Source organism: Neophocaena asiaeorientalis, unplaced genomic scaffold (genome assembly GCF_003031525.2).
Source record: "Neophocaena asiaeorientalis asiaeorientalis breed wild unplaced genomic scaffold, Neophocaena_asiaeorientalis_V1.1 scaffold110, whole genome shotgun sequence".
NCBI lineage: Eukaryota > Metazoa > Chordata > Mammalia > Artiodactyla > Phocoenidae > Neophocaena > Neophocaena asiaeorientalis.
The window spans coordinates 1,116,951-1,130,620 of NW_020175053.1; the positions used below are offsets into that span (position 1 = coordinate 1,116,951).

Consider the following 13,670-nt stretch of genomic DNA (forward strand, 5'->3'; position numbering starts at 1 on the left):
GTTAAGAATCCGCCTGCTAATGCAGGGGATATGGGTTCGAGCCCTGGTCGGGGAAGATACCATGTGCTGCAGAGCAGCTAAGCCCGTGCGCCACAACTACTGAGGCCTACATGCCCTAGAGCCTGAGCGCCGCAACTACTGAGCCCATGTGCACAACTACTGAAGCCCAAGCGCCCAGAGCCCGTGCTCCGCAACTAGAGAAGCCACCGCAATGAGAAGCCCGCGCACCACAACAGAGAGTAGCCCCTGCTCGCCACAACTAGAGAAAGCCCTCGCAGAGCAACAAAGACCCAATGCAGTGCTCCCCCCAAAAAGAGATTGTTTGTTCTCTTGATGCTGAAAGTGTTTAAAATAAATTATTCCCCAAATCATATCTTAACCTCACAGCTTGCTAACCTTTCAAAACACTAATCATTCTCAGGGAATGTAAGTTTTAAATCCATGAAGGAACACTGAATTTCAGTTCACTAGCAGACCATTTGGGGCAAAATAGAGTACTTTTATTAGTTGAATGATAAATTAGCACTGTTTAAAGAAAATTTTTAATGTAAAAACATCTAGAACGGTTTTGTGAAATTAAATTCCTGAAAAGCACATCCAAAGCAGCAGCAAAGATTTCATTAGTCCCCATCGGCCTCTTTGCCACTGAGCTCTTTAGGACTCTTTTGTTATGAGAGCCCCTTGGTCCTGACTAGAATATTAATGCTGTGTACATGCAACAGGAAAGTGCCATAACTGTAGACCTCACGACTAAAAAACCCTAAAATAAAGGAGCTCAATAATGGTGCCATTCCCTTAGCAACAGGTACACAATAATTCCCACTTCTTGCAAGGAGGCTCAAAGTGATTCTGCAACTTAGAACTTGTGGAGGCAGAATAACAGCCCCCAAAGATGTCCCTACCCTAATCCCCAGAAACTGTTAACATGCTATGTTATATGGCAAAAGTGATTTTGCTGCTGTGATTAAGCTTCTTGAGATGGGGAGATCATCTTGGCTTATCCACGTGGGTCCAATATAATCACAGGGGTCCCTGAAAGTGCAGAAGTTTTCCCGGCTGTGGTCAGAGGAAGATGTGACTATGGCAGAAAAACCCGAGAGATGCTCCTTTGCTGGCTGTGAAGGCAGAGGAAGGGGCCACGAGCCAAGGAGTGCAGGTGACCCGTAGAAGCTGGAAAAGGCAGGAAGCAGTTCCTCCCCTCGAGCCTCTGGAAGGGACGCAGCCCTACCCACTGACTTTAGCCCAGTGGGACCCATGTCAGGCTTCTAACCCGAGGAACCAGAAGACAACAAACTTCTGCTGTTGGAACTGCTAAGTCATGGTTACAGGAAACTAACACTGAACTGTCATCAGGAATAATTGATATTTAGTAAACTGTTCAAACTCACTACCAAAAAGTTTCTAAATGCTCAACAAATGGATCAAATAATCATATTTCATTAGCCTGAAAAATAAGTAGGAATCCACAAATAATAAAATAGCTTAGGACAAGAGGTATCACATAGCATTTACTGCATTCTCTGATTTGAACTGAGGTTCACTGTATAAAATACAGAAATTATAAAAGAACTTTAAAAACACATCCATAGCTAATATTTTCCTGTCCCATTAAGCTGATGCTTGGGAAACTAATTTATAACAGCACATGTTGTCTAGAAAAACCTTGCACTATCCTAGCATTTTCTGTACAGAAAGCTTATGATGGTAACTCTCCAAAATAGGTTTAAATATAGTCATAAAGCTTCGGGCTGGGAGGTATCTAATAAATCAGCTAATCATTCTAAATATGAAAGAAGTGATTTCCCCAAGGTTTAGTTTTGGCATAAATGTCTTATTTCATGGCTCCATCACTCTGATAAGCCATAAATGTGCACTAATTTAAATAGCTGCTTTCAATTCCCAAGGATCCTTTCTGTTCTCTAAAAATCATCAATAAAATATAGCTTCCTTGTCAAGCTACATCCTGAATTATTGAATTCAGACTTGCTATTATAAAAAACTAATTATGACAACTATCAGCGAAAAATAATTTCTCCTAAGATACCAAGCCCTGTGAAGACAATTATAGATAATTAAAAGTACAAAGAAAACGGCAAACCATAGGCTCATCTCAGTAAAATACTTTTTAACACACAGCAAAATTAAAATAGCAGTGTCATAAACTTCTAAAACCTGGCTTTCTATAGCTTTATGCTTAATTGCATAAAGCAACATAGGCAACATCTCCATCACAGAGACCGATCCACTCTGGGTAGAAAGTGTGCGTCCAGAGTTCTGTGCAGGGTCCTGGCCCTGGTTCTGGGGGCTCCATCTGAGACGATCGCTGGCTTCTCCTCTCCCCACGACGAGGCGGGTATCCTCAGCCTTCTGCTCAACGTACTCCCCAGAGAGGTCTCCCTGCACTCACAGGTTCACCACTACCTACACACCTGACGATCCCTTCCACCCTTCTCACCAAACCCCTGGAATGTTCCGCAGACCCTCAGTCTCCACACGAAAGCCCAGCCTCGTCCCTCAAGTGCAACCCCCGTGTTTCTAAGGTCAGTGAGCAGCAACCACACTGGCTTTGGCGGTGGCTCCTACAGCCCCTGAAGTCGGCCACCCACCAGTCCCAAGGCTCCGCCCTCTGGGATCTGTGGAGTCTGCTCGGCCTGTGAGAGCCCAGCAGGCCTGTCTCGTGGGCACCCGGCTCCCTCCACCCCCTCCTCTGCCCACACGCACTCCAGCCCTCTCCAGGGACAGCCCAAGTCCCGACGTCCACATGGCGTAGCACAGCACCCACGGTCCTTCCCCACCGGCCTCCCCAGCTCTTGGCCTCATCAACCACTTTCTCTGGTCACTTCTGTAAACACGTATGGAGGACCCACTATGTGCTGGGCTCTATGGACACAACCGCGGACAAAAACAGGCATGAGGCCTCACTCTCAAGCATTAAAACCTAATGGAGAAATAATCCAAAATACAATTATGAACAAAGTGCTTTTATAGAACATAGGGCCTTGGGAGCACAGAACAGACCGCCCGGCCTAGTCCAGGGGTCAGGAGGGGAAGCCTTCCTGACACGCGGCTCATAAAGCCCAAACCCTAGGGTCAGCGGGCATTAGCAACACATGGACACAATGATCAGGCCAAAGGTGACCCTAGAGGGACAGGCAGGGAGCACAGCGGGCATGGGGCACTGGGGCAGCACCCCAGGAAACAAGGCCAGCGCTGCCAGAGCATGAGGGGTGAGTGGGCACACGGCTGAGACCAGGCCGAGGAGGGGAAAGGGCAGAGTCTATGTGTGTGAGGCCTCGGCAGGGTCTGCCCGGATCCTATCCACCAGGCAACAGGAGGCATCTGAAAGGTTTCAAGCAAAGCAGGGTGGACGTGTGGACAGGATGAGGTGGGTCAGGTCATCTCGAGCGCAGGTCTGAGGACATCGGTGGGGACGTCCAGGCGACGGATGACTGCATGGATGCAGGTGGATTTCCCCTGGGCATCACAACTTGGGGCTTTACGTTGAAATGCAAGGGAGGGAGGGGCCAAAATCTTCTGTGTTTATTGATGGTGCTTTTCCAAATATTTATTTTCTACACATTGCTACGTCTCAAAGAGGCTCTGCAGGAAAGGCTTGGGAGAACCACGTTGTGCTGTTTCCAGCTATGTAACGGAAGAAAAGCCAGACGAGTTTTTAAAGGTTTAAACTTCATACCCGTCTATTCCTTTAAAAAAATAAGTTCTTCCTTAAGTAGGATAAAGACAGTATTTTTTTAAGAGTGCTTCACCTAATGCTAATCCTCTAGAGTAAATAATTTTAAAACAGTCCCTGAGGAATCTCCTAAGCAAACTATGGGCCTATATAAAAAGAACCTGAAATTACTAAGACTAATACATAAATTCCCGATTTAAGCTGTTCAAGAAGAATACATTTGTTGAGTATTTACCAAGAGCCAAACACACTCCATAAACATTTTCTCACTTAATCCTGACAATTTTATGGGGTAAGAGCTATTACTATTCCCACTTCACAGGGAAGAAAATTGAGGCTTAGAGAAGTTAAATAACTTGTTGGAAGTCACACGGTTAAGTGGCAAACCCAAAATTCAAAAGAGGTTCTGTCTGAGTCTAACCGCACGTTCTGCATTTCCTTTCATATAATCAAAAGAAGTCATTTTTCAGAAAGAACAACTAAAAGTTTGGACTTCTAAATATAACATTTATGCTGGGCTCAAGGCAAAATCGTGGCTGAGTATTCAGGCCCAGGCCATCTGCCCATAGCTGCCTGTCTGTCTGCATCGGGCTTGAACATCAGGGAAGCCTCTGTGTGCTGCGCTGCGGTGTCTGCGCTAGGAATGAGGAGCTTTCTTAGAGGAAATCTTTTTTGTTTTTAAATAGGGTTCAATTATGCATATGGAAATCAGTAGAAAATTGACTCTAGTCATGAACATTCCAGGTGAATTTCTAAGAAATTCATCTATGCTATGAAGTGAGCTACCATACAAATACAGCTTTGCACTTGAGCGCTACAACAATCAATAAGTTTAGCAAAACAACAAGAGTACATCACCGATTCCTATCTCTCCCTGGTTTTTGAGAGAAATCCACCAGTGTTCTCCGGAGGCCCCAGCATCGGACCCACGTTGGTCCCAGGCATCCAGACTCAAAACACAACAGTCACATGAACTCTCCCCTGGGCTTCACGACTCTGGACTGATACCCAAATGCAGAGGAGGAGGGTCGGCAGCAGGGTCTGGGGGGATGAGGCTTCACGGCGGAATTTAGGTCCGAAGTGGGCGGCGACTGAGGAAATGCCACATGCACAGAGGGCAGGGTGGGACCTCTCAGGCACCCCCGACGCCAGGAGCCCTGGCCACCACCCACCCATGCGCCGTGGCCGTGAAGGGGGGATGGCCACCGGAAACCGGAGCAGGGCCCACACTCAACTGCCTCACCCATCTTTTCCCTGTTTCCACCTCAGGGCTGCTCCTGGCCTCCTGGCCTCCTCTTCCAGGCGGGCCTCGTGCCTCCCTCCTCCTTCCTCCTCCTCCTGGCCATCTCCTTCCCCCGTCTGTCCCTCCCTCCCCTTCTGAACAACTCCGTCCTAAAGCCATTACATGGGCCCATTACGTGGGCACAGGGGAGGCATCCGTGGGGGAGCACTCGGTGGGAGAGGGGGAGCTCAGCACACACACCTCCACCAGGGAGGAGGGGGGGAGTCACCACCGAGGGGGTGGGTGGGCGAATCCCGAGCAAAGTGTTGAGGGCACCACCCAGGATGATGACCCCGAGTGGGAAGTCGGACCCTGAGTGGGACAAGGAGGGCACCCCTGGAAGGGCCGCCTGGTGCAGAGCATCGGGCCTGAAGCCCGATGAGCATAGGAAGGTGTCCCACACCCTCACCCCCGCAGAGGCTGCTGGCCCGGCATCTAGGGATGCAGCCCAGAGGGCGGGGCCTGAGTCCGGGAGGGGTCGGCGGCAGCGACAAGAGGACCAGAATACAGAAGAGGGTGAGCGAACAGGCAAACACACAGGGTAACAGCAGCCGCATTGCTCGCTGTCAAAAACCGAGACTCAAATACTTAAATGCAGGGCTTCCCTGGTGGCGCAGTGGTTGAGAGTCTGCCTGACGATGCAGTGGACGGCGGGTTCGTGCCCTGGTCCGGGAGGATCCCGCATGCCGCAGAGTGGCTGGGCCCGTGAGCCATGGCCGCTGAGCCTGCGCGTCCGGAGCCTGTGCTCCGCAACGGGAGAGGCCACAACAGTGAGAGGCCCACGTACCACACACACACACACACAAAAAAAATATATATATATATTAAGTACCGTCTAAATTAAAAGACCATATACAAAAATAAACTCAAAATGGTTTAAAGACCTTAATATAAGACATGACATCATAAAACTCCTGAAGAGAACATAAGCAAAACATTCTCGGACGTAAATCATAGCAATATTTTCTTAGATCGGTCTCCCAAAGCAAAAGAAATAAAAGCCAAATAAATAAATAAACAAACAAACAAGCAACTAGGACCTAATCAAACTTAAAAGCTTTGGCAAAGCAAAGGAAATCACCAACAAAACACAAAAAACCTCTACAGAATGGGAGAAAATACTTGCAAATGATGTGACTGACAAGGGGTTAATATCTAAAATACACAAACAGCTCATACAACTCAATATCAAAAAAACCAAACAACCCAATCAAAAAATGGGCAGAAGACCTAAGTAGACATTTCTCCAAAGAAGACATACAGATGGCCAACAAGCACATGAAAAGATGCTCAACATCACTAATTACTAGAGAAATGCAAATCAAAACTACAATGAGTTATCACCTCACACCAGTCAGAATGGCCATCATCAAAAAGTCTATAAATAAATGCTGGAGAGGGTGTGGAGAAAAGGGAACCCTCTGGCGGGAATGTAAACTGATGCAACCACTACTATGGAAAACAGTATGGAGGTTCCTTATAAAACTAAAAATAGTGTTATCATATGATTCAGCAATACCAATCCTGGGCATATATCCAGAAAAGATGAAAACTATAATTCGAAAAGATACATGCACCCCAATGTTCATAGCAGCTCTATTTACAATAGCCAAGACATGGAAGCAACCTAAGTGTCCACTGACAGATGAATGGATAAAGAAGATGTGGTATGTATATACAATGGAATATTACACAGCCATAAAAAAGAACGAAATAATGCCATTTGCAGTAACGTGGATGAAGTTAGAGAATATCTACTAAGTGAAGTAAGTCTTACAGAGAAAGACAAATATCATATGATATCACTTATATGTGGAATCTAAAAAATAATACAAATGCATCTATATACAAAAGAGGAACAGACTCAGACACAGAAAACAAAATTACGGTTACCAAAGGGGAAAGAGCGGGGAGGGATAAATTAGGAGTATGGGATTAACATATACACACAACTATACATAAAATAGATAAGCAACAAGGATTTACTGTATAGCACAGGGAACTGTGTTCAATATCTTGCACTAACCTATAATGGAAAAGAATCTGAAAAAATATATATGTATATAACTAAATCACTTTGCTGTACACCTGAAACTAACACAATATAACAAACCAACTATAGTTCAATTAAAAAATAAATAAATAACATAATTCAACATGGCCCATACAAACTGTCTTTATAAGACAGGCTTTGTGAACATGGTCCTTGCCCTATCTTGTACTTTATACAGTTTCATTCATTTTATCATCTACTGACTGACGCCAGGAAGAAAACAAATATGTTCTTTTCCTTTGCGAGAGTATATACATACACACCACCACTCATCCACCCAGAAGGGACAGAACACTAAAGGAGAGGTTTGGCAACTTAATCAGTTAAATTCAAAGATTAGCTCATTTGTAAACCAGTATCAACAGCAAATAAACCACTTGGAAGCATACACTGAGAACTACTTGTTACAGAGTACTTTTGTTGCAGTGCCTGTGGATGCTTCAGTTACTGATGTCTCCCCCCAAAAGTTCATTAGTTAGAAAGAAGTCCCCTGCTCATCCTCCCGTGACAGTTTCACGGCTCAATGAAAATGCAGTTCTTTAGGTTCAAATACCCAAATGCCTGAACATTTAACTGCTATTTAATGACTGTAAATGCCATCCGAAGACAAGAATCTTCTAAATTAAAGTTGATTTGGTTTTCACTTTTCTGATGTTAAGATGCTTCCTTAGGTAGAGAATTACCATGGTGGAAATGAACAGATCTCTCACAACGTTTAAAAAATGCAGACATTAGTTCCACTGGCATGTAATTATTTTGCAAGAAAGCACCTCTGTGTGTACACCCAGAAAGCAGACCAGTTACTCTAACAGAAGACTGCAGGGATAATGCTCAAGGGGCCCCTCTGAATCTTTCAAAGTCACTTAATTAGCCACATCCCCCAACACAGAAACTACTCCCTGGAAGTAGTTACACACTTTTAGAAGCTGTGTTAATTCTTCCTCAGGCCATTTAGCTAATTAATACTTGAGAGTTTTAGTAAATCATTACTTCAGCATACTAAACAACAGTTCCTATGGGCTGGATTGGACCTGACTATATGTCTTTTTAAAAGATGCTGACTTAGGCGCTTCCCTGGTGGCGCAGTGGTTGAGGGTCCGCCTGCCGATGCAGGGGACACGGGTTCGTGTCCCTGTCCGGGAGGATCCCGCATGCCGCGGAGCGGCTGGGCCCGTGAGCCATGGCTGCTGAGCCTGTGCGTCTGGAGCCTGTGCTCCGCAGCAGGAGAGGCCACAACAGTGAGAGGCCCGCGTAACGCAAAAACAAAACAAAACAAAACAAAAAAGATGCTAACTTAAGTGAGAGATACAGCATCACATAAAAAATTTCTTCAAACCAAATGCCCTAGGATATGCCAAGAGAAAATAGAATAAGGAGAAAAACACAAAATAAGGCAAGTAGGGGAGATACTGGGTTTTGAAGGAGCCGGCTACTTGGTTCTGGCCTGAGGAAGAATCCTCCAGGCAGAAGGAACGGTTCTTCAGACAGCACGGTCTAGACTGCAGGTTCTGTTCAGCCAAGCAAACCAACGACTGCGGGCGGTGGCACGTGATGGGCAAGTGCAGATGGTGAGAAGCCTTGAATGCTACTCTACAGAAAGGACCCAGGGCCCTCTACTAACAGGATCTCAGCTCAGTTTCCGTTGGGTTAGAGAGGGTATAAAGAGTGAACAACAGAAAAATGACCAGAAGCAGCTCTAAGTTGGAGGATATGACTTGAGAGAAGTCAAGAAGGATGAGTAGAGAAAGGGTGGTGACCGTGCGGCCAGGCTCCTGGGTAAGTGAGAGGGAGGGGTCCAGGGTGTGTCCAGGATCTGGAATGACTGCAGGTGGATGACGGTGCTGCAGGAGGAGGGGCTGCAGCAGAAGCAGGCTGACCCTCAGGGGACCAAGACGGGTTCATTTTTAACATCTAAGTGAAATCCAAAGAGTAAGAAAAGTAACAGTATGAAAGCGTCCATTGATTTGGGACGTCCCTGGTTCCATTCAACCCACAAAAATGTTAACCGCCATGCCTGAGGCCCTGGTGAGCTAAGCAAGAGAAGCTTCAGGGGAGCGGCAGGGTGTAGGTGCCCGAGGGTGGACACGGGATGAGCGGTGGCCAGGGAGAAAATACTGGAGCCCTCAAGAAACTTGGATGCTACCGGCCAGCTCGGGCCATGAGAGAACAACATGAGAGACTTTAAAGTAAAAGAGATGTGTGTGCAGTGACGCTGCAAAGAGATGTTCTGGACTGGATCTTGGAAGAGGAAAAGGACATTAGTAGAAAAGGTAGTGAAATTTGAATAAAGTCTGCAGTTTAGTGACCACTGACATACCAATATTAATTTCTTAGTTCTGACAAATGTCCTGAGGTCATGTAAGATACTAACCTCAGAAGATAGTGGGCAAAGCATATACAGGACTATCCCTGGACTACATTTGCAACTTTTCTCTAAATCGAGTTAATCCAAAATAAAAAGTTTACTTACAAAAAAAGAAATAAATCTAAGAACAGCTATTCCAACAATACCACCCGCAAATGGACGTTTTTAGTGTTCAGGAATTTCTGAATTTATTTTTTTAATATTTGGCTGACTCTAACGTGATTACTAATTGTAAAAAAAAAATACTTGGAAAACGTAGAAAATATACTTTTTATCTCACAGCTTGAGAAATAACAATTTTTAACGTCTTTTATCTCATGTATAGATATGAGATTTTTTTTAAACCATCACTGAGACTAATCCCTCCTGGTGGGGGGGGGGCGGGGTCCCCTTAATATTTTATCATAAGTTTTCCCTTCCATATAATTTAAAGTTCTTCAAAAGCATTTACATGACTACACAACTGTCTACACAAAATTGTACCGCAATGCTTTACCTATTCCACATTTGTTGGACATTTAGATTATTTCCAACTTTTCTCCATTTATCAATAGTACCATGAGTAGCATATGCATAAATTAAATGCTCATGCTTATTTCATTAAGTAATTCCAAAAAGTGGAGTCCCTGAGAGGAAGGAAATGTTGACTTAACATTTTTAATAAATACTATTAATGTGTCCCCCAAAACAACAGAGCCAACTTATACTCCCAGAAGCAATGTACAGAGAGCTATTTACAGAGAGCTAGTTCCCTGACCCACCAGCAATGGGGCATTAGCACTTCGTTGACTGTTACTTTGGTAGGTTAAAAAATGTTCGTCGTTGCTTTTAAATTCGTCTTTCTTTGTTTTCTAGTGAGACTGAATATATTTAAACATATTTGCTTTTTAGCTACTTTCATTTCCTCTTCCATGAATTACTTAGTTCCTAATGCCGTTTGCCTGTTTTTGCACTGATATTTTAGTGTATCTGATTATTTTTTCTACTTCCTTTATCTATTTTGGACCTTCTGCAAGTTGTAGTTGTGGTAAATACTTGCGAGTTTTTTTCCGCTTTGATTTTATTTATTATGAGGTTCTTTGGCGTACACAGTTTAATTTGGATGTATATATATCTCATATTCCTTTATAATTTCTTCTACTGCTTTTACGATTATAAAGACCTCACAGTCCTAACATTAAACCAAAGAAATATTAGCATTAGTTTAAAAGAGCACTTAAAATTATGAAGGGAAAAAGCCAGATCACTTGTCCAACTGACGAAATCAGTTGTTTTTATTTTGGAGACTTCAAATGTAGAGGTCTGGGATTATATAGTGATTGACAATACTAATTCTATAACCTCCATCATACATAATTATTAATAAATAATTCTTACCGAGACACGTCTTCTCTTAAAGGTATCTAAGACAGTTGGTAAATTTTTTGAATAATATAGGAATAATATAGCTGAGAGTTTCCAAAAGAACCAAAAAATTAATCTCATGGCATGACTATGTCAAGAAAAATTTAGTCCAGCCAGTCCCCAAGGACACAGAGGGCCATATGAGACACCCTTAATACTTTAACTATTAGCAGTTACTCATCCCATCCCACTTCTAAGCAAGATTCCAGTTTTCTCTACCTTAGTCTTAATAGCTACAGAGAAGGGGAAATGATAAAATAGAAAGACCACAGGTAAAGTAGAAAGACCACAGGCTTTAGAACTTGCTAGATGTGGGCTCAAACCCTGGATCCACCACTAACTAGTTAGTTTCACCCTAAGTCAAATGGCCCCTCAAAGCTTCATCCTCTCTAACACAGAGGTCAATGTTAGTGACAGAGATTGGGCATTCAATAAATTAGTTGGTAGTGATTTTCAAAGAAATGCTTTGCTCGTTGTAAAATCACTACAGAAATTGTTTATTTTTCAATACAATTTTCTGTTCACATATAAATATGTATGAGTACACCGTTTTTGTTTTTCTTTTGTTATTATTTTTAAGGCCTAAAGTAAGTGACTCAATCTATTTTGTTTAGTAAGCAGCCTACAGAAAAGATTAAACTATTTCCAGGAACTACAGGAGGAAGATCCCCATTATAATACTAAGACAGGAGGCAATTTAGGGAATAGTTTCCTTTATCGCATTAAAAGTAGTAAAAATATAAATCCTCAAAAGCCCCTCGAATAATTCAACTTGTATTCAACGAGCAGTTTGCAGCATCTGTATACACAAACCAAATCTCATCCTTCTTCTAAACATTCAGCGATGTTCCACAGGGGGGAAAACAGCGATGACACCAGTGTCAGATCTGGAGAAGAATAAGCCACAGGATGACACTTTGGGGAATGGACCACTAGCTACAAAATAAGTCTGGCAAAGGAAGGACAACAGCAAAAAGCTATTTCCTAGTAAAACTGAAAAACTACTTAAGATAAACATGTAACTGGCTACAATGAAAACTATAAATACTAAATTACTAAAAAAATCCTAGTTTTGAGGACTGAATATTTTTAATTTGTTGGCTTATGTCTGCTTTTCTTTTCCTAGAATAAATGCTTCAACTGTAGAATAAGAGAATCTAAAACGATTTACATTAGTGTGGAAAATATAGCTGCAGGGGAGAGACAACAACATAATGAATCACAACCTCTTTCTGAGAAGAAAAACAATTGTTTTTTTAAAAAAAACCCTGCTGTTGGGACCAGGTACAGTCCAAATTTATTTCTAGAATTCCAGTGTTGCATAACTGGAGTGTATTTCAATGAAACTGAACATCAAGTTACATAATTGTCAAATTACTGTGTTCTATTTTGCTTTTTCAGCAAAGAACATGATGGGACTTGGGGTGACAGCAAAAGAAGAAAAGAAATTTAAAGCAGTATATTTAGCTTCTAATAGAAAACAACTTTCATTTTTAAAAATCATTTAGGTAGAAGATCACAAATTTTCAATATTGCGTGCCAAGACTAAGCATTATATATGGTCTTTAAAAACCTCAAATCTTGTTTGTCATTTTTTAAGATATTTTCAGTTGTTTCCATTATTGGAGGGAAAGAAAGTTAAATACTTATGGTGCTTTAAAAGTTCATTAGAGGAGAATTATCAAATTTACATGCTTCTTTCCCACCAAGAGTAGCACAAATGTTGGACATTCAACTATATTTTACAGAAAATTTAGTAACAGCTGCCTGCTTGTATAGCAGTAATCACAGTACATGTGGAATATATATTCCAGGGAAATAGCATCTGCATTTGCTGATTTAAATTTAAATCATCAGAGAATTAGTTGAATATTAGAAAGCTGTTATCTAAAACCTACACATGTATTAAAAACCATAATGAGGGACATTTATCTTGGAGCAAATGTACAACCTCCTGTAAAACATGACTCCAGTAGAAGAGTACGAATGCCATCATTAGACGATTAAACCAATCAGGGAAAAGCTTAAACAAAGAATTATAAATAAACTAAGCAGCATCATTCGTTTTCTTGTTCATAGGGAAAGTTTACAAATCAGTTCTTTTTTCAAAGGCAAATAAATGAGTTAAGAGCTTCAGACTTTCTTGATATACATATTTGAAAGTCTCAGATGACACTGATGAAGTCTACAGGGGAGCATGTGACACTGTCAACTAGCGATACTATTATTATAGATTTAAATTAATAAACCTAAACCAACTGCAGCTATCTAATAAAAATGTCACTTAAAAGTAATTCATTATGAAGCAAAACTGTAAAGGGTGGTGACAATTACCGTGACTCAGAGGGGTCACACCATCCCTGGGCTTCTTTTCTTCTTCAGCTTGCTCCTAGAACACAGAAAATGTGGTTTAGACCCTGTTTCTGGGTAATTGTTTGAAACACTGAACATTGACTTCTCTGTTTGCTGGGAGCCAAGCCATGAGGAGCGCTGTGAATGGAGGGGACCTACATCAGCAGCCAGTGCCCGGTGGCAGGGGGAGGGGGGAGGGGGGGTGTGCCACACCACCACCCATTTGGACGTGGGAGGAACCCTTTGTTGTTGTCTTAATTCTCTGTTGGCTCAAATATGACAGAAAGGAAGGTTCAAAGGCAGGCCGAGGGAAGAAGGGCGTCCCCTACCCCCGCCAAGCCCTCCATCCTCCCCCGGCTTGCAGCCTGCTGGCACCTGCTACAGCTTATGAGGCTCAGTTAAGGTCCAAGTTTAGCCCAACCAACCCTCACAGAATGGACAAATGCCTTCAGAGATCCCTGCGAAGAAACCACAAACACAAGCGACCCTGAGAAGGCAGAGCTTCTGTCCACGGAGCCAGCAG

General features: G+C 42.9%; 1 protein-coding gene across 1 annotated transcript in view; it reads right to left on the reverse strand.

Moving 5' to 3' along the window:
* The window catches only part of L3MBTL4 (L3MBTL histone methyl-lysine binding protein 4), a 297,887-nt gene that overhangs the window by 269,872 nt on the left and 14,345 nt on the right, over positions 1–13,670 (reverse strand). The window contains exon 4 of the mRNA XM_024763900.1: positions 13,130–13,184. Within this exon, the coding sequence (XP_024619668.1) occupies positions 13,130–13,184 (55 nt within the window). The remainder of the gene's footprint in view (positions 1–13,129; positions 13,185–13,670) is intronic.